A 19,342-nucleotide genomic window follows, 5' to 3' on the forward strand; every position below is an offset into this window, starting at 1 on the left:
ATACACAGCCCACAGAGACAACCATGTCCTTAACTGCACCAAAACCAGCATGACAAGCAGGTGGAGGGAGGTGACTGTCCTTGACTCAGCTCTCCGGAGACCCCACCTGGAGTGCTGCATCCAGCTCTGAGGCCACAATACAGGAAGGATGTGGACCTGTTGGAGTGAATTCAGAGGCCCACAGAGATGATTAGAGGGATGGAGTCTCTCCTTGATGAGGAAAAAATGAGAGAACTGGGATGTTTAGCCTGGAGAAGAGAAAACTCCAGGGAAACCTTATTGAGGCCTCTCAGTACCTGAAGGGGTACAAGGCACCTGTAGAGGGACTGTTTACAAGGAAAAAGGGGAATTACTTCAGGCTGAAAAAGGGGATGTTTCGATTAGATATTAGGAAGAAATTCTTTAGTGTGAGGGTGGTAAGGCAGTGATACAAGTTGCCCAGAGAAGCTGTGGGTGTCCCATCGCTGGCAGTGTTCAAGGCCAGGTTGGACAGGCCTTTGAGAAACCTGGTCTAGTGGAAGGTGTCCCTGCCCAGGCAACTGGTTGGAACAGGATGATCTTTAAGGTCCCTTCCAAACATACTATGATTCTATGAGTGTGAAGGCTTTGTGAAGGCTTGCACAGCCCCTGGTAAGAAACTCTACAGCTCTGCCAGTTTGTGAACATTTTTGGCCAGACACTGCCTGAGCAGAGGCATTTCTTTCAGATCATTCCCAGGAGATGCCTACCTCAAGAATTGCCTAGTGCAGATGATCCCTGGTTTTCCTTACTGAATGGCTGTACAAACTACCTCCTGAGCATGAAGACATTTAACAAGAGCCACCAACACTCATTCTGTGCAGTCCTTTTCCTGTAGAGTAAAAAGAGAAAGTACCTGGAGAGACAAGTTTTTGATTCAACCCACTGTTCTGAAAACTGAATTTGGAGCTGAACTCCACAAACTTTACAAGTTATGTTCTGTTGTTTTTCTGAAATTATGACTAAATGTGAAAAGTGTGGAGATTAGCAATCTCTGTTCCAAGAAAATGTACTGGAGAACATGTCCCTATTTTTATCTATGTAAGTAAAAATATCCCAGGAGACATTAAACTTGACTATAGAGTTTCTTGTACGATCGTGGCATGCAGCATGAACTTAAGGAGATTTAAAAAAACACCAACATTGGACTTACAAAAATAAGAAAATTCATCTAAAAAAATTGAAGAAGACATAACAACTGCAGGCACTATAAGTTAAGATAATCGTGAACCTCTTACATTCTTGTCCAAAGTACTTGTTAAATGGGATCATGAAACCTGAGAACTTTTTAATGCACTTGAATTCAAAGCCAGATGTCTAGAAACCAGGATACAGGCTCCACCTGTGAACTGTGGAAACTGTATCAATAGCAGTGATCGAAATGGTAGGCATGGAACTCAATGGGAGTGCCAAGGAGCATTAGGACAAGAAGGACTACTGAAGGACTTTGATATTTGACCAGGCAAAATGGCAATCAAAAAGAGAAATACCACCATAAACAGTTTTGGTGTTATGAGCAACCATGTATAATCCAGTGGAGGAATCTTTGAGGAGTACTGAAATATTAGACAAACACAGAGGGGAAACCCTAAAATCACTTTCATGCTGGAGGAAAATTACAGCAAGCGGCCTTTTGTCCCTCTCTCATCAAAAGAAGAAGCCTGGGAGGTAAACTTGACTATTCCATGGAAGTATATTCACAGAGGGAAATTTCCAGGGACTAGAGAGAGAGTTTTTGCATCCAGCAAAACAAAGCAGTACAAAATCTACCATTAGGACCTGAAGCAATAGGAAAATTTTGTTTTTGAAAGTGAGAGTTCATCAAATATTGAAACAAGCTGACAAGAATAGCAACAGAATCACCATTTCCCCTACCTTTGTATCAACACTGGATGCCTTTGTCTTGGACAAGTGCGCATTATGGACATACGCCAGGTAACTGGATTCAGGGTCAGTATTCTAGTGAACCCTTCCTGCCTCAAGGTATAAACCTAGAATTGGTGTGGTTACTCCTAGTGCATTCTGGAAAGGATTTAATAGTATCTACTCATGCTTCGGGGCTTTCATCAATCTTTTTAAAGGATCGGGATAAGGATCTTCAATGAAACAGTTTCCCAAATCTGCAGGTTCCTGAACTACTTGTTTTACATTTTCATTAATCATCAGTAGCATAGACCCTCTATCCTTGTACTTCATCTTTTTCATGGTCTTTTTGGCTACCTGAACCATGCCTCGTTAGACATGTCCCTAGCTGATAGCAGCTTAGTGGGTTATGTCTGGGAGACTTCTCACTCCTATAATATTATCCAAGATTCACAGCTTATTTCTGTAGGTGTTCCTCTGAGTCCAGGCTTAGCTAATGAATACCTTGATTACAGCATTCATGAGAGATGATTTACATTTTTTCATTAAAAATGTCACTGGAAGTCCAGTCTTCCCATGCTAAAATATTTGAAGCCACTGCCAACATCTTGCGTGGCTGATATTAATTAGAGTAGAGGATGACAGCACTTGGAAAATGACCTTTAACAAGTGCATGTTCTTTAGTTAGACTAGGTCATTACTAGAGATTACCAAGCATTTTCAATAAAACTGGAATCTCTGACTCCTCTTCAGCTTTAAATTTAAACATTGAAAAGCAGTGGAGACTCTTTGTCTACCACAGCCACTAGCCTGTCCCACCACAACAGACAGCTGGTGATTCCTGTGTTTTATTTGCTCTGAGAAGCAGGAGAAGGAAAATGGTGAGCTTCATTCTCTCCCTTACAAGCAGAGCCTTTGCTGCACAGAATCAGGCTTGGGAAGATTGAAGACAACCATTCCCAGCACAGTTTCTTGTGTCATCTACACAAAGGTTGTGAAAAAGGGAAGAAAAACAAGCTTTCCATCTGTGTTGTCACAGGTAGCAGCCATGTCCAAAATACGGGCAGAGAAAACTTTAAGGAGCTGTACAGCTGTACCTCATTCTTGGGCAGTACCTTCCCTGCCCCACAGCTTCACTCCAGGGCAGTGACACTGCAGCCGGCTGTGATCTGCCCTCCTTGATGCTATGGTTCATCCTAGTTTCTTCCAGGTGCTCTCCATGTTACAACACTGGAGTTTCCAAGTGTGTCACTGGAAAAAAAATCCATTTAGAGACACTTTGTGTTCATACTTCAGTGACACCAGGTCCCATGGAGCTGAGGACAAAGCTGCAAGCATGGCACGCACCATGCAGAAAAAAGGGCAGTGGGGGCAGCCACTCTGTTCCAGCAGTTCTGGACAAGATGGGGTGAGCAGAACAAAAATCTCCCACCCAGCCTCTCTGTTCAGAGAGCAGGGCTTCCCACCATGCTCCACAGCTAGCGGGCTCCATCAAATCCTGCAACTTGCTCCTTTCTGTGTGAGCCATTAAATGAAGGTTCTGGGCATAAACCATGCTGAGAAATTATGCTGCAGTTTAAGAGAGTCAGAACAGAAGGCCTGCTTAGGAAGCAGTTTGAAATTATTGAGAGTAGCACTTCACATTTCCACAGCAGAAGCCTTTATAGGCTGGAAGTCTCAAACCTTGATCACTTCCAATTGAAGCACTTATAAAAAATGTGCACTGCTGGAATATTTTAAATGACTGTGTGCAGTGTGTACTGACTGAACATTAGGGGCTTCAATTAAATAACAGTTCAGAACATAATGAACTGAAAAATTTCACACTCTCTAAAGTGAGATAAGTATGAAGTGAAGAAGAGAGAATTAAGAAATAGTGCTCTGAAAGTGGCACCAGCTAGTGCCTGATGAGATTCAGACAGAAACACAACAGAACAGTTTGTGAATTAGGGTGTTATGTTTTGTTGGGGGTTTTGGGGTTTTTTTCCAAATCCCTCAGAGAGCACAGTAAATGGCCAGGTCCTCTTTTTTTTTTTTTTTTTTTTTTTTTAGCAAAGGATGACTTTGTATTTGTGCTGAAATTGGGGTTGCACATACCCTGTGAGCTTGGCTTACTCATGTCTGAAGTTAGACAGTTCTGGAGGCACAACAGGGCAGCTGCTCCCTGCTGTGGGCTCAGTGGGTAATCTGGAGCCCAGGTGCAAGGTTCTGGCCTGATATTTCACTAACACCAAGTCCTTCTGCAGTTCTTGCATTTACTAGTGAAATAATGTTCTCCTATGACCAGACACACAGTACATTTGAAAACGCTTGTATGCAACTATGGAGAATGATGCATAAAAGACTGTTCATGCTGTCCATTTCCTCTGAATGTCAATTAGAGGAGAAAGGGGATGAGCAAAGGTAGAGGTCTGCACCACAGCATGATGCACTTACTCCAGAATACTGCGGCATGCTTTACAAAAAGGAAAACTGACACTCAGTGCCAACACACTGCATTTTGGTAACTGCTGACCTCAAACTAGGGCTATTCTCCCTTTGTCCCATGGCTGGCTTGTTAGTTTTGGAGGCAAATCCCTTTACAGGCTTCCATGATCTCTAAAGCACACTTATTTGGTTTGAAATGGAGCAAAATGAGATCTTATTCCAGTAAGTACCGTATTTATCCTGTTACCAGAAAGGGCACGGGTGTCTTTAGAGATCTTGCAAATACGAAAGATGTTTAAAAAAACCAACAAATGTAAAAACCAGGAAAATTGACACACTTCAGATTTTTAGGCTTATCAGGTTTAACATTTCTATGTTTGAGGTTCTAACTGACTCATTACTATTGTTCTGTCTGTATTATCTCATAGCAACTTTTCAAACATCTTGGCGACACCTGCTCTAGGCACATCCTCCGTTTTTTAACTGGTGAGATCCTATAGCCAAATTCCAGCTGACCAAATCAGCTGGGCTCTAGGAACCCCAGAAGACTGAAGATGATGGACAGCCATATCAACCTCTACCAAGGCTGATAGATCACTTATACATTGCATTTGACTTGAAACTAGACCAGAAAAGTCCAAAAGCTGAAAAGGAAGTGGATCTTATTTAGTGGCTACTTCAAGTCATAGAGAGTTAACTCAGCTTGCCAGCAAGTGTTCATTGGGATATTAATAATCAGGTGGGAGTCAAGAGCCTGCATTTATTCCAGTTTACCTGACATAAACCCAGCATATGAAAAAACTGAACAGACTACAAAACCCATTTATAAGCATATGTGGTAAACTTAATGATTTAGGAGTTCTATAAAAATTGTAAGTATGCTCTGATCTTCAAAAAAATGTTGTCAAATAAAATAAAATAAGAGGGAAACTTATGCACATTTCCTCAAGCTCCATATTGCAAACTGATGAGTCTGTTACCAAAGACTCGGTCTGACTGGTCTTTTGAGGAATGTAGGAAATCCAGCCTAGACCACTGAACTTTCATTCTGTCATGTATAGAAAAAGCATCAAAAGCAATGTAAAAAACCTTGCTCCTTAGACAACCACATAATTATTTGCCCATGGAATAAGTTTCTGCCTTCCCCCCTCAATCCAAATCTGTTTTTAATCTTATAACTGAGGGCTAATTGTCATCTTAATTTTGCCTATTTCCTTTAACAGAAATATGAAGCTTTGAGACCAATGCTTAGTTTTTTCAGGCTCCTCTTGAGTGGTGGGTTTCTTGTTTTGTTTGCCATAGCTTGAAGTGTCAGTGGCCAACTGTTTCACTGGGTAGTCTGAGGCTCTCTGCCTTTCAGGCTCCCTTTGGTTCTCCTATGTAAAGGAGGATGAATGGGACTGCAGCTGGACCAAACAGCAACTTTACAATTCATCTTCAGGTTTGTTCTTCAATTTGCAGCAAAACACATTCTTGGCCTCTTGCACCAGAGGAAAAAAACTATTAAGATATTGAGCTCTTCAAATCTTTGACTTCAAGATTTGAAAGAAGAGGGTTGAAGTCATAGAATCACACAAGCTTAAACCCTTAAAAGGTCATTTCAAACCCAAAGCAGGGTTAAAATTTTAAGTTGCTTTTATGAACAAGGCATAGATTTCTTCTGACTCTCATGACTGACCATGAACTGTGTTTACAGCTGTCTCCACATTAATTTCTCAACATATGAACTGATGATGCAGGTCTGTCCCTAAAGCGGGCCACTGCATGGCTGGTGATTTTAATGGGGCTCAGCAATCTCTGAGCTTTCCGTAATTTTGCTAGATTTGAAGATGACCAGCAAATTCTTAACACTTGACATGCACGTAACATATGAAATACTTGAACAACATGTAGGGAAATGCAGAGATCATGTCACTGCCCAGTTTTTTGATTTTTTTCTTTAACAAATCAGCCTTGAAACATCAAAATAGGATGTTTTGACAGATCAAATGTTTTCAGTTTTCTACATGAGGAAGATATGCTAAATCTCACCCTTTCCTCCAGATTTGTGCAGTTTAGACTAACCCACCCCTAAGAGAACATTTTTGTCAGTAAATCAACCAGCTATGCCTTTCCCTAAACACCTTTTCTTACTTCATGCATCTGTATCACAACTACCCATTACCTTTAAGAGTATTTAGATGCTCTCCCATTTAGAGACTTCACCTTGACTTCATTGTCTGTATTTCACTCTTCGTATCTTCTTGGAAATGGAATGTTTCTCAGTGTTTTCCAAGTTAACACTTTATTTGCACTTGCCATCACTGACCAAGCTCAGGGAAGATGACAGATCAAAACAGGTACAATTATACCTGTGAATCCCAGTCTATCCTTGGGCGAGGCTTAGCACTGCTGTCACAGCAGTACTTTCTTCCCTCAATCCATAACTAGGGAGAAAAAATTCCAACATTTAATGATCTTCTATTCCTAAAGAGGAGATGCTTATTTTAGTAAACATTTGTTCTAAACAAGTACCAGGCACATCTCTTTTCCTCTTTCTAGAAACAATCTTGTAGTTTGTTCACAAAACTACTTCAGATGAACTTAAAAATATAACCATCTCCTGTGACCAGAACTACAGATTCAGGCTCTGCCACCCTATTGCAGCCCCTTCTTCATGTCAGAAAACATAATAATGCTTCTTCATCTCAGAAAAATACTGCAAAAATTCGGCTTTGTGAGTGCTGCAAGGCATTTAGAAACCATTGGGAGAAAACGTGCCATGAAAGTGAATGTCTTCACTGCGGGATGCAAATATATGTTAAGCAATAAAATTCTACTTCCTAAATAGGCTTGTCTTGCTTTGATATTCAAGGATATGAAAAAAAGACATACATACTTCTCATTTAATCCTGCCAAGATACAAAATTTGCCTATTTTTATACAGTTGCCCAATATGGATGACAAAAATAGCTTTCTTAATAAAGAGAAAGAAAATACTAGCTAATTTCTCCTACTGCAAAGGCATGAGGTCCACCTCAAGACTGCACACCATTTTAGGATGAAATTCTACCTGTTGAACCTAATTTTGCTGAGGAAAAATGCTGCTGCTTCTGGAAACTCAGCTGAAGATAACAGAATTGTCCTGTCAGAGGATAAAATTACTACTCCCAAAAGTAAAATCCAAAGAAAAGATTAATATGCTTTGCTGAGAGTAAGCTCGATAACTATCATTGTGCTGTGTATTTGCTTCTCGCAGCAGACGATATTTGATCAGTTGAAATGATTACTTAGCTTTAGCTGAGAATGTTTTGAATCAAGTGGCTCTAAATCATCTGTCCCACAAGTATTGCCACCAGCTAGTGAGCGTTTAGACAGAATTAGCACAGGTTAATAACTCCTCTCAAAGAGAGAAAGGGCAGGGAGTACCTGAAGAGTGTGTGTGTGTGTGTTGTGTGTGTGTGCGTAAAAACCTCTGGGGACAAGGCAAGAGTTTTTAAGGCAGCAGCTAGACCTCTCCTGTGAAAAATAAGCCACATCATGCCAAACTGTGTAGCATTTTAAACTCAAAAGCCACACTCTTTTTCCGGGGAGAAATAATTTCATCTAATCCTAAGCGATGATATTTGAATATGAATGTTGTGCAGTGACATTGGTGCACGTTAACAGTACTGGACAGTTTGTATCCCTGCACTTGAAGTGAGCCTGTTCAGCAGCACAGGACTGAGAATTTGTGAAAATGATACCACCATTTCTTATGTTTGGGTTGCAGTACTTGTACTACTTAATGAAAAAATTATACAGGACACACTATTATTTTCATTCTACAGCTTCTTACTATTTGAAAGATTAGTGTGTCATTCCTGCATAAAAGTGTTCAGCATCGAGGTATAAACTGCTGCTGTAATATTCCAGGAGGACTCACTGTCTCAGTCAATACCTAAAAACTTCAGAAATGAATGTGAAATATAGGTTTTCAAACATCACTCAGTGCTGACACACTACTGAAGGTACAATGATTTTATTAACACAGCAAATGTCTACTTCTGATTTGTCTGCAGACATTTCTTCAATGGATGACACAATTTAAAATTAATAAATATGCCTTTTGATAGATCCTTTCCAGAAGTAATTTTTAGGTGATAGCTTAAGAGACACAACATGCCAATATAGCCTTTAGGAATTGATGCCACTACACAGAACAAAGGGTTTATTTTTACCTAATATTGTGGCTCCTTAAATCCAGGTATTATTAAGGAATGCAGTATAACTAGGTTTTGGTCACCTGAAAATACCACCACCATTTCCTCACTCACTTTGCTTGTTTATGCCTTTTAGCTGTGGTTTGATGCTGCTTTATAGCTGTGGGAAAAATCACATGTGTACATGAAAATAATTAAAGGGACAAATTATGCATTTGCATAATTTGGAAGCTTAGGTAGAGTAAGTTAACAGAGATGCGTGTAGGAATGATTTTAAACAGCTCACTGTGATGTACACTTTTCTATTTCATTTACTTGTAGTTTGATCTGTGCTACTCCTTTTATTTCAAATCCATAGCAGTTCTGGTCCTTTTGTTACTAACCATTCAATAGTATCTTGACAGCAGAACTACATCTTCGTTCTCATTTAATAACTATTTATCATTCTGTATCTGCCCATTTTCAAGAAGGAATAAAGTTAAGTGTTCCAGAAATTGGAAAAAATTGAAACTTGACCTTTATTAAGTGGGTTAATTGTCACAATCTCAGCATGTACGAAATTAATGACCAAAAAGTGGAACTTCAGAGTTTCAGAAGACTAGGTTAATGTCCAAAAAAGCCTAAACTCTGACCTTCTTGACATATGCCAAAAGAAACAGCCACCCTAATAAATTACTACCTGTGTGCAATTATAATAAACCATTCCTAGCATCCAATCACTTGAATTAATTGCTGCAAGGCAGTGGGACTTACAGATATTCAAGGCAATCTAAAAATTCCTTTGCAGTTCATAGGAGGCTGTTTGTGCATGCCTGTTTCAGCATGGAGATTCAGTTTTAAAGCACATTATTCATACCTTTGGACCACAGATCTGTATACAAGCCCACTTACTAGTGCTGAAATTAGGAGCCTTGGCTGAGGTATTAACATTACTGAAAGCAGTGAACCAGTGTGGAATAAAGCAAAGGGAATTGAATTTCCCTTAAACCCCTATCATAAAACTGTTGCTGGATGCAGGACACCTACACAGTTTCCAAATTTCAGCCTTACATAGGAGGAACAGGCAACTTCTGTGAATACGACAACAAACCACAGCATATTTAAATCAAACAGCATTTACAAAAAGAAAGCTAAAAGAAAGAAAGAAAGATTCCATTTGCCTGGGTCCAAGGTAGCAGTAACAATGTGAAATCTACTGACTTCCACAGCACCATGTCAAACACTGATGAATTGGCCTAGAGGATAGCCCACACTTCTCCATGGATAGAAATGCATCTAGGGAACAAGCAGGTTGCCCCACAAAGCAAGAGGGTACCTGGTCAGTAACGTGTGTAAATGAAACAAGGCAACAAGCTGGCATGAAGCTACTCCCGGTGTTTGCCACTCATGGGATGTTACAGGGAAACTTGTTTTTTGCCCTTGTTAATCCTATTCAAAGGACAATTGATTTGTGCATTCAGGGCTGGCAAGTTAGCCCATTTTTTAAAACAGTAAACTTAAATAAAACACCACTGTTTAAGTTCAGTTATCTAGTTCTGGTGGTGTTTGAATCTATGCTTAAGTAATGGTGACTCAATTGTGAAACCAACATTACTCACGTGCAAGATTCTATTCCCTATACTCATGCAGATTTTAAGCACCTTTCTGAAGAAGCACAGTCAAGTCTCAAAGGGCTACAGATCTGTTTCACTCCAATGCACATCAAGGTGCTCAAAGGCACAAGATGTGGTGCTCAGCATCACCTATTTTGCCATGTCTGAACTGGATTTATTGGAAAATGATTGTCTGGTTTCTTCTGTGTTTGATCAACTTTAAATAATAAAATAGTGCTATACACAAAAAGTCACGTGAATGCAGGTCCCTAATTCTAGACACATTGTTTCAGGTGACAGACCTGAATACAACACTATCCTCTATTTCCTTACTGCTCCCTGTGGCTTTGCCTAGTCCTTCCGTGCTGGATTTGCAAAGCCTTTCCTTAACCCTGAGTACTGAGCAGCTGTCCCACAGCGGCAGAGGAGCAGTTAATGGACAACAGTAACTCCAACTCTGGCTTCCTGAGGTTATCCCAGCACTGCACTGACAAGGCAGCAGCCACTTACACCTGCTCTTCACTGCCAGCTCAACACAATAGTTTGTGATCCATGTGTGTTCACCTGTTCCTAGGGATAGCAAAGCCCTTGCCTAATTGTGAATTTTCACAGCAATTACAGAACTAATTGGAGATGATTTTGAACACTCACTGAAATAATTCCTGAACTTCCTGTTTTTCAGAACAGCAACCCCTGCCTCCCAGACAAAGCAGCTGTTGTTCACTTGTCCAGCTCCTGTTTTCCATTTAGGAAAGGACCTCTCCTCAGTTTCGTTCCTTATCAAGCTTAATCTTCCACGATCAAAAATTACACCAGGTCCAGAAAACAGGAATATTTGTGGTTTTCTTTTTTCTTAATTATGGACTGAGGGTTTGGGGGGTTTTTTGTTGGTGGTTTGTTTTTTTTTTTTTAATTCTAACTGAAAAATCCTCCACATGGTTTCCAAACTTGTGGCATTTGTTAGGAAATAGATGTAGAACCTGCAAAATGCTAAGAAAGCTCTTCTAACCGTGAGTCACCAATTTATGTGCTGTACTTTGCACAGCATGCAGTGCATGCAAAGAAGGAAACACGATAGAAGGGAACTATTAAATATAGACGGTAATTACGTGAAAGCCATGTGGTCATATCTGACTTCAACAAGGATCAGTTAAAAATCTTCTAGAGGAAAAGGGATGGGTATTGCTTCATCAGATAAATTTGGTAGAGCATTTACTGAAAACTCCTGTTTGGAACAGACTATAAGAAATACCTGGACTGAATTTAAGTCCATAAAATCAGGAAAGAAGAGCAGATTTTGGGAGCACCTCTCTTTCGTCTGATTGAAATACTTCAAATGATGTTTCGTAATTACTTCACAAGCCTTTCTATAAAATGAGGGAGAGAGAAGGGGCAGCAGTGGATACTATATACTGTTTTTAGACATGTGACCTAGAGATTTTGTAACCTAAATCTTCCAGAATATCTTTGAATCATGCCAGTTTCATGACTCCATGATGATCATTCGTCCCTAAAGGAAAATCAGCCTCAAGAAGGCAGCTACTGTTGGGTTGCACAGATTTTCTGTACACACCACCTTATAACGATGTCTGAGGCAAAGAATATTTATTCTAGCCAAGAATAAAAACCATCCCACCTCCCCAGCCAGAAGGCTCTCATTTCTCCTTCACTCATGACAGCACTTAAGCTACAGTTGCATTTACACTTTAAAAACATTTTTCAGGCTGGCAGTTGTTGCTCAATTTTGTATATTTGACTTTATCTAGACAGAAATATGGACATCACCTCGTGGCACAGACCCAAACTAGTTACAGGTTGTTAGGGAAATGATTCATCAGTAGGTAGGTTCATGTAAAATTCAAAAGGCTTTTTTTCCCCTGTTTTGCTTTTGGAGAACAGTCCGAGGAATGCAAGTGATGTCTTTCTTACAGGAATACTTTAGATAGCTAAACAGAAGCAAGATTTGGCATTTAGCCTGGGATTAGTGTGAACAGCCTCTTAACCAAACATTACGAAGAAAGTTAACTTTAAAATGCTTTGAAAGGTCTGTTTTCATGACAGATGGTAATAAGGGCTCATCAGTGCCAATTTTTTTTGTTTCCACCTCAGTTTTCGAAAGCTTAAGTTTTAGGTTAGTGCTTCTGAAGGAACCATTACATGCATAGAGGAAAAATGCAAATTACAAAATTAGATTACTCACTATTTTTATTGCGTGTAACATTTTTCTAAATAACACTAACAGATGAAGAGTAAGAATTTGACCATGCACTCAGTAGAACACTTTCCCTTTCTTTTACTAGAATCCTTTTTTGTTTTTTCCCCAGCGATTTGTCCTTTAATCTTTATCTGTACACCTGGACAGATATTCCTCTCCCCACAGACCCCAAAAGATACAGCAGTCAGTAGCAAGTAGAGGTTTTGTTTGTATAATACACTCACTAGTGAAGACATGGTAGAACTATATTTTATTCAAGAAAACCCACACATTCTGTCCTGTGGTGACCACAAGCTTTGCTAAGCCATAGATATTAGCAAATACTGGAACAAAATACAGTGTATCAGATTGAATCAAAGCATTTAAATTCTGAATTACAGTTATAATTTTCAGGGAAGGCTAGTTTCAGAATTGCATCATAGTATCTAGTACAATGTTGTGCAATGTAAGTGGCAGAAACAGAAATGGAGTATTGGTCCTAATAAAAACCAAATTGTAATGACTCTTGTATGACACTTAACTGTCAAGACAACAATTCCATAACATTCTACCAAAGGCAGCAAATAGTTACAAAAATACTGGTCCAGCATCTTGTTAGTGATGAAGCAATATCCAAGGTGCAATGGCAACATGCCATTCTTAGTGAAATATTTTTTTAAAAAACTATTTTTTCTATTTTCCCCTCACTGGTACTAGCTGAACACCAGAACTTCTATGACAACCTGAAAGAAAGTCACTACTTAAATGTGTATTGCACCAAAGATTGATGCAAAAACACATTTTCCAAGTTGCAGTATAAAAGAAGCAAAGTCTAATAAAACTATGAATGTGCCAAAAGACGTTTTACTGCAACTGATCTTAGATGAGCAGTTTGCAACCTCTATTGAGCTTTAAACAACTGTCCAAGCTTTCCATTCTATCCATTATCATGATTTTAAGGATACAAAAGTAAAAGACAAAGTCCTTAATATTGACAACAGAATTAAACCATTTTATACTCCTCTGAATCGATCCACAAAATAAAAATATTCTGCCCTCCTCTCCTCCTAATACCCTGGTAATTTCAAAGTCAAGCCATGGAATTACCCTTGTTCTGATATTGCACAGTGTTAGGATTGTATTGTTTCCACCTAGAAGTTCCAACATGTACTATGACGGTGAGCAAAACTGCTGGTGACAGTAGACCTGCTTAAGTTGTGGAGGTATTCCAAGAAATGTGCATCAGATGAAGACACAATCTAAATGGCAAAAACCACTGCAAATTTGGCTGTGGTTTGGACTTGGGCCAAAAACACCTGCTTGCCATTTTCTTTGAGGAAGCAGAATCAATTAATATCTTAACTAATAGATTGAGTAAGGGCAGGTAACCATGTGACATTCAATGTTACATTCAACAACACAGAAATTAAGGAGTAGCAGACAAGAACATTATTAATATTTTCCTTTTAATAATGGTTTTGTCAAAAGTGTAGCTTTGAAAATCCCTAGCTCATTGTGAAAACCTGAAGAAGCTGGGAAGTGACCTCACTTTGATCAGTTTAAAGCTGTGGCTTGGCTTATCTGCTTTCAAAATCTCCAGTAGCTCTGTCAACCTTGTAAATAAAAACTACTGCCTGGAAATAAAAAGTAGTCAGCCTTTAAAAGTTTGTGAATGTTGTATTGTAGCAGCCTAACTCTGACTGAAGAAGAGAGATATTTTATACAGTAAACAAAAGACAAAGTCAACTGAAATCTTCAGAGATCACTTTAAGTGTACACAATTTGGATTCTCATTGACATTTAAAACTACCAATCATAAGGTTGCCACCTTACCTTTTTCTGGACTGGCACACCTGATTTTAAACAGGTTTTCCTCCAGTCTCCCAAGTTTCTGATCCTCTCATTCAGTTTTCTGCTGCACTGCTCCCCTACCTTCATGCTGAATACCGAGTCAGTACTGCCTTCTGCTTTTCTTGGCAGGAGGCAGAGCAAGCTTTTAATTTCAGTAGTCAGAGTGACAGAACAACAAACGCACAGCAGATAGAAGAGCTTAATTCTTCCCCAGGAAGAAAATACATTTGGTTCAACAAAGGGCTGCAAAATCTTCCAAAGGCACCTCTTTCCCCAGTTTTTGCCTGAAAGCAAGATGGCAATCTTAATTGAAAAGGGATGCTAAATCTTTTAAATAACTTAAAAATTCATTTTTATATAAAGCAGCAAAACCATTTTTCTCTGCAGAAAGAGAAATGTTAACAAAGAAACACACCAACATAAATGCACTGTTGATAAACTTCAGCTAGTTTAATTTCACAAGAAAGCAAAATTTTAGGACTATTCTTTAACCTCATCAGTACTTTCTGAAGAAGATTCTTTGGCATCTTCAGTCCCTCTGTTGCTTTTCTCTTTACTAAGATTTTCACTTTCTGATTTGGTCCCATTAAATAAAGAGTTTTCACCATTTACAAACCCATTCTCTGTGACTTCAGCATCAATGGCTTCATCAATCTTTAAGTCCCCTTGCTCTTCCACATCTTCTAGGTTTCTCAAGACAATAGGGAGCCTAGAGTCTGCCACAGTGTTCTCCAACAAGGCAATATGGCCCTTGTCATACTTTGGAAGGGGCGCTCCCTCTGCCATTTGTTTGGTGTAATACTCTCTGCTGGCAGTCGCACTCTTCACGGCCTTCTCCAGGATCTCTTTCTCACCTAAGCGCAATTTGATGGCCATTATCGCATGTGGAGTGAGGTCCTGAGTCTCCAGGAAGGACTTATCAGCCTGTTAGAAAAGAGAAAGCAAGTCTGTAACTAACACCCAACACAACAAAACAGCCCCTCACCTCATCTCTTTCTCTGAGCAGGAAGTGACACCAGGCCCTGCAGGTGTAGCCAAATGGACATGAGGGGGGGTCTGCAAGGAGTCCCAGTGGAATTTGTCACGAAATCAAAAAAAAGCCCAAAATTTCTGCACATAAATCAGTCTGCCTGACAAGCAAATTCAGGTTACTTCACAAACACATGCGGCATGTAGGTTCACTTATACATTTGCAACAGGAGCAAGCTTCTTTGCAGTCTGGAGAAGGCAACTAATAAACAACAAGTTGAAACTGATTCCCCATCCTATTTGCAGAGAAAAAAGCAGGTAGTCTCTACTTGGAGAATCAAAGCAAAATACATTAATAAAATTACATTAACAAAATTTTCTTTTTTGCAATCTTATTTGATTTTCCTTAGATAATGCAAAACTGTTTCTGCACTTAAAAAGTACAGAATGAATTATGTACTAACATTCAGACTGAAGTTTGCAAAGACAAGATGGGGGACAAAATATCTTTTCCTACAATCACAACACACAGAAGAATTCAGACATTTAAATTACAGAGACATTTAAATGATAATTTTACCTCCACAGTTGTTTTATAGGTTTTCAAAAGAAGGGATGCTCTGGCTTCCAGGAATGTCCACAGTTTAACTTCATTGTCCCAACTAACAGGAAAGTCAGAGTTCCCCAGAGTGAAGATTTTGCCAATCGCATGCTCACCTATCAAGTGCTCCTTCAGCTCTTCTGCAATAAGTATAAAACCAATCTGTTAAAAAACAATCTCATCATTCACTTTGTCAGTTGACAAACTGCAGAAAGATTTATTTTCAATCGTATGTCTTTGCGCAGCTAACAAAAAATAACCCTCTCCTCAAATAAGAATTATCAGATACGCTGCTTTTTTCTAGGATTTGTCTCAAAGAGACAACTGGAAGTCTTGAGATCAGCAGAAAATGGGCCTTCTCTCCACTTGGAAATAAAGATACTTTAGATATCACAGCCTCTCATACACAGCATAAATCTATGTCAGTGAAACAGAATGTTTTGTAAAATCATCCATAAATGAAAGTGAGGAAATTTGTAAAGAGTTCAGTGAACTTTTTGAGAATAAAAGGAACAGGCCAGAGAGTGTGCAAATAGCAATGGAATTCTTTTTCCTATTGTTTTGGCAATCTTTTTCAGCAGCAGAAACTTCCTATAGGTGGTCAGAAAAGACATCCATCAAAACTCAAGAGCAGAAAACATTTAATCAGCTCCTTGATATTACATAAATTTCATTAAACTTTTAGTTAATAAATTTGACTACTGCAAAGCAGTTATCACAAACTTCACCAAGAGCTTGCACGTAGTTTCTCAATGAACAGTTTTCTTAAGCAGTATTTAAGACATATAAATAAACTGAGCACAATCATATACCAGAGAAATGCAATTAGCTATATTTTCCTCTCCAAGCCAAAATTCACTCCCTCATCAGCATCCTAAAATTTTTCTCCTTTGAATTTACTTCCCAGAAGTATCAGGCAATTGGAATAGATGGATGTTGTAGGTCCCATCCAACTGAACTGTTCTGGTACATTCCAATTTCTTAGTAAGTTCTAAAAGATGGATGACAGGAGGAAGTGAAGGCATGACACTAAGTTACATTGTTTTTATTAAAGAAAGCAAATAGACCACATGCAAAACCTCAGCTACTTCAGTGCTCCTGTTGGCACAAAAAATCCACATCATTTGCACAGTATTCTTAACTTCAAGGGAGTTCTCTCGCTGTCATGACAAACTGTCACATACATAACCTTCAAAACTCCCTCTAACCAGCAAGGGGCTATTATGAGCATTTAATGAGAAGTTTCACATGCGCAAATAAGATGAATATTTATTAAATGTACACATATTTTGCCCCACAAATAAAAGTAATAGAAGAGAAACACTAGAAAGACAGACCAATTACCAAAATACTGAATATTTAGATTACAAATTACTAAAATATAGAAAATACTCAACTTTAAAATGTCTCTTCCATATTTCCTCTACAGTACAGACCATTCCAATTTCATACTTAAATGATTCCAGTGATGATGGCTAAAATGCTGTGATTTTAAGCATGCAAACCCCTAGGTCTTGCATGATCTTGTTCTGCAAACTCTTCTGAAACCTAAGAATTAGAGATCAAACTCCAAAGCTCACTCATTCACAAGAGCCTCGGACATTAAAGGAAATAAAAAAATGAATAATCTCATGCTTTTAGAGTTACTGAAATATTCCCTCAGATGACATGACCAAAGACTGAGGTTCTCAGTAGGTTATAGATTCCTATTTAACCTAAACTCAACTTCTCTGATCTTCTATCTTAATGTTTTATATAAATGTCTATCACATTCCTACATTAACAAAAAAAAAAATCAAAAATCCCCACAACAAGACAAACATAAATTAGGTTTTCTTCATAAAATATCCTACCTTCACTCATACAAAACACGCGAAGGAAAGCCAAAAGCTGGGCAGAGATTGCAGGCTCAGTGGAGTGCAAGGCAAAAACACTTGAACTAATAAAAGAAACAATCAAACAAGAACAGTAAATACAAATCCAATCATCATATCATTGAACTTATTTCAACATAGAAGACCATAAAATATACAACAAATGTACTGCTACAAAAGTAACTTTAAAAAAATTAGGTAATATTAGCTGAAACTTAAAAGGTTCCCTAACCTGTATCTGAAAAGAATTATTATCTCTACAATTTTACACTTCAGATTATTTTATACAGCTTTCATAATAAATTCATGGAAGTGCAATGTTTCATGTCTGCTGCTCCTAATAGTACCCTCTGGACTGAAATGACTAAAGGAAAATGCTGTGATTCACATCCTGAGCATTGTAGTATGTCTGCAAGGGGTAGGAAAGAAAGTAAAACCACAGATTGCTTGAAATTAATCCTTGCTCTGTTTTTGTTCAAATGGTTATTAAAGCAAAGGCTTTTTTTCCTTATATGTGGTTCAAATTAGATGATAATATAGCTCAGAGAACTTCTGTAAATATTATTACAATAACTTTAATTTGCTATACAAACAGGAGAAATAGTACACCTCAGAAAATTATCACAAAAGAGCTTCATATATGCTCTTCTGGACACTATATACTTTGGAAATGTTTTTAAAAACCCATGGCATTGTGTTTTACTTACGTTGGGATACCAGCACGAGCTAAGACCTCTGCCTTCATAGCATACAGCCTGTCACTTTTACTCACGCCAAGCTTTATTTTCACTCTGTCATGTGAATTATTATCAAAGAAAAAACCACTGTGGATCACAAATTCAGCGTTTGACCGAGTGCCATAAAAAATGTAAATCTAGAAGGATGAAAAGAGAAGTGAAGGGACGGGAAAAAAAGCTTAAGATCAGCTCACAAAACTGACATAATTTGCAAGTTATTTTCTAAAAGAGTTACTATTCTGAGTACAAGGTATATTTGGTTATATGAAGAAACATGCTTTGTTTTCTGGTATTGACTCAAATGCTGTATATAATGTGGCAATTACACTTCAGAGGTAGAGGCAAACATATCCGTGTAACAGAGATTTCGAAAGGCAAGAAGAAATTCTTATTCTGTATTTTAAAATAAAAATGTTCTGGTTTCTCACACTGTCATAAAGTACCAGCATATGGAAATAAGTTTTCAAAGGCTTATAAAAAGCCTAACAAAAATCAGAGACAAGGAGGGCCCATTAAAAGAAATGGTGTTTCTGCAGTCATTTTCCCCAACCAAATGTCCACTCAAAACTATACTGCTGATAGATCAACTTTGCTTTCATTTAAATGTTACCTTAAGATATGGATATACCACAGTACATCATACAGAGAGATCTGAGCTGTGTTCAGCCAGTATTTATTTTTGTTTTACTCTGAACTCTTTTCTATAAAGCACATAGTTACTTTAATTCACATTTAAAAATGAATTCCTAAATATAACCTGCAGAACGTATTTAACTCAAGGCTAGGCGGTATGAAATTCATGGGACTAGAGGTCAGAGTAGCAATTGTATTCTCCCACATCAAGAGGATATTTTCCCATTTGTGTTTGATAACAGAATTGTCAATCAGAAAAAAAAAGTTCCAGCAGTTACAGAATTCCCTTCAGAACCTCAGGGTAGAGCAGTGCTCTGGATGCCTGCAAGCTTCCATTTCTCTCTAGCTGACAGAGAAAGACACAGCGCTCTCTAATGGGCTCAGTAACAGCAGTGATGCCAT

General features: G+C 38.5%; 1 protein-coding gene across 2 annotated transcripts in view; it reads right to left on the reverse strand.

The window, feature by feature from the left end:
• Positions 1 to 12,268: 12,268 nt before the first annotated feature.
• Positions 12,269 to 19,342, reverse strand: part of SETD3 (SET domain containing 3, actin N3(tau)-histidine methyltransferase) — a 62,081-nt gene continuing 55,007 nt past the window's right edge. For both annotated transcript variants that reach the window (XM_066188773.1, XM_066188774.1), the window contains 4 exons: positions 18,278 to 18,444; positions 17,550 to 17,635; positions 15,676 to 15,836; positions 12,269 to 15,050 (listed from right to left, as the gene is read on the reverse strand). In XM_066188773.1, the coding sequence (XP_066044870.1) occupies positions 14,607 to 15,050; positions 15,676 to 15,836; positions 17,550 to 17,635; positions 18,278 to 18,444 (858 nt within the window). In that variant the 3' untranslated portion in view covers positions 12,269 to 14,606. The remainder of the gene's footprint in view (positions 15,051 to 15,675; positions 15,837 to 17,549; positions 17,636 to 18,277; positions 18,445 to 19,342) is intronic.

This window comes from Chamaea fasciata, unplaced genomic scaffold (assembly GCF_029207755.1).
Source record: "Chamaea fasciata isolate MVZ Bird 193981 ecotype frontalis unplaced genomic scaffold, bChaFas1.0.hap1 SCAF_7, whole genome shotgun sequence".
In the NCBI taxonomy this organism is placed as follows: domain Eukaryota; kingdom Metazoa; phylum Chordata; class Aves; order Passeriformes; family Sylviidae; genus Chamaea; species Chamaea fasciata.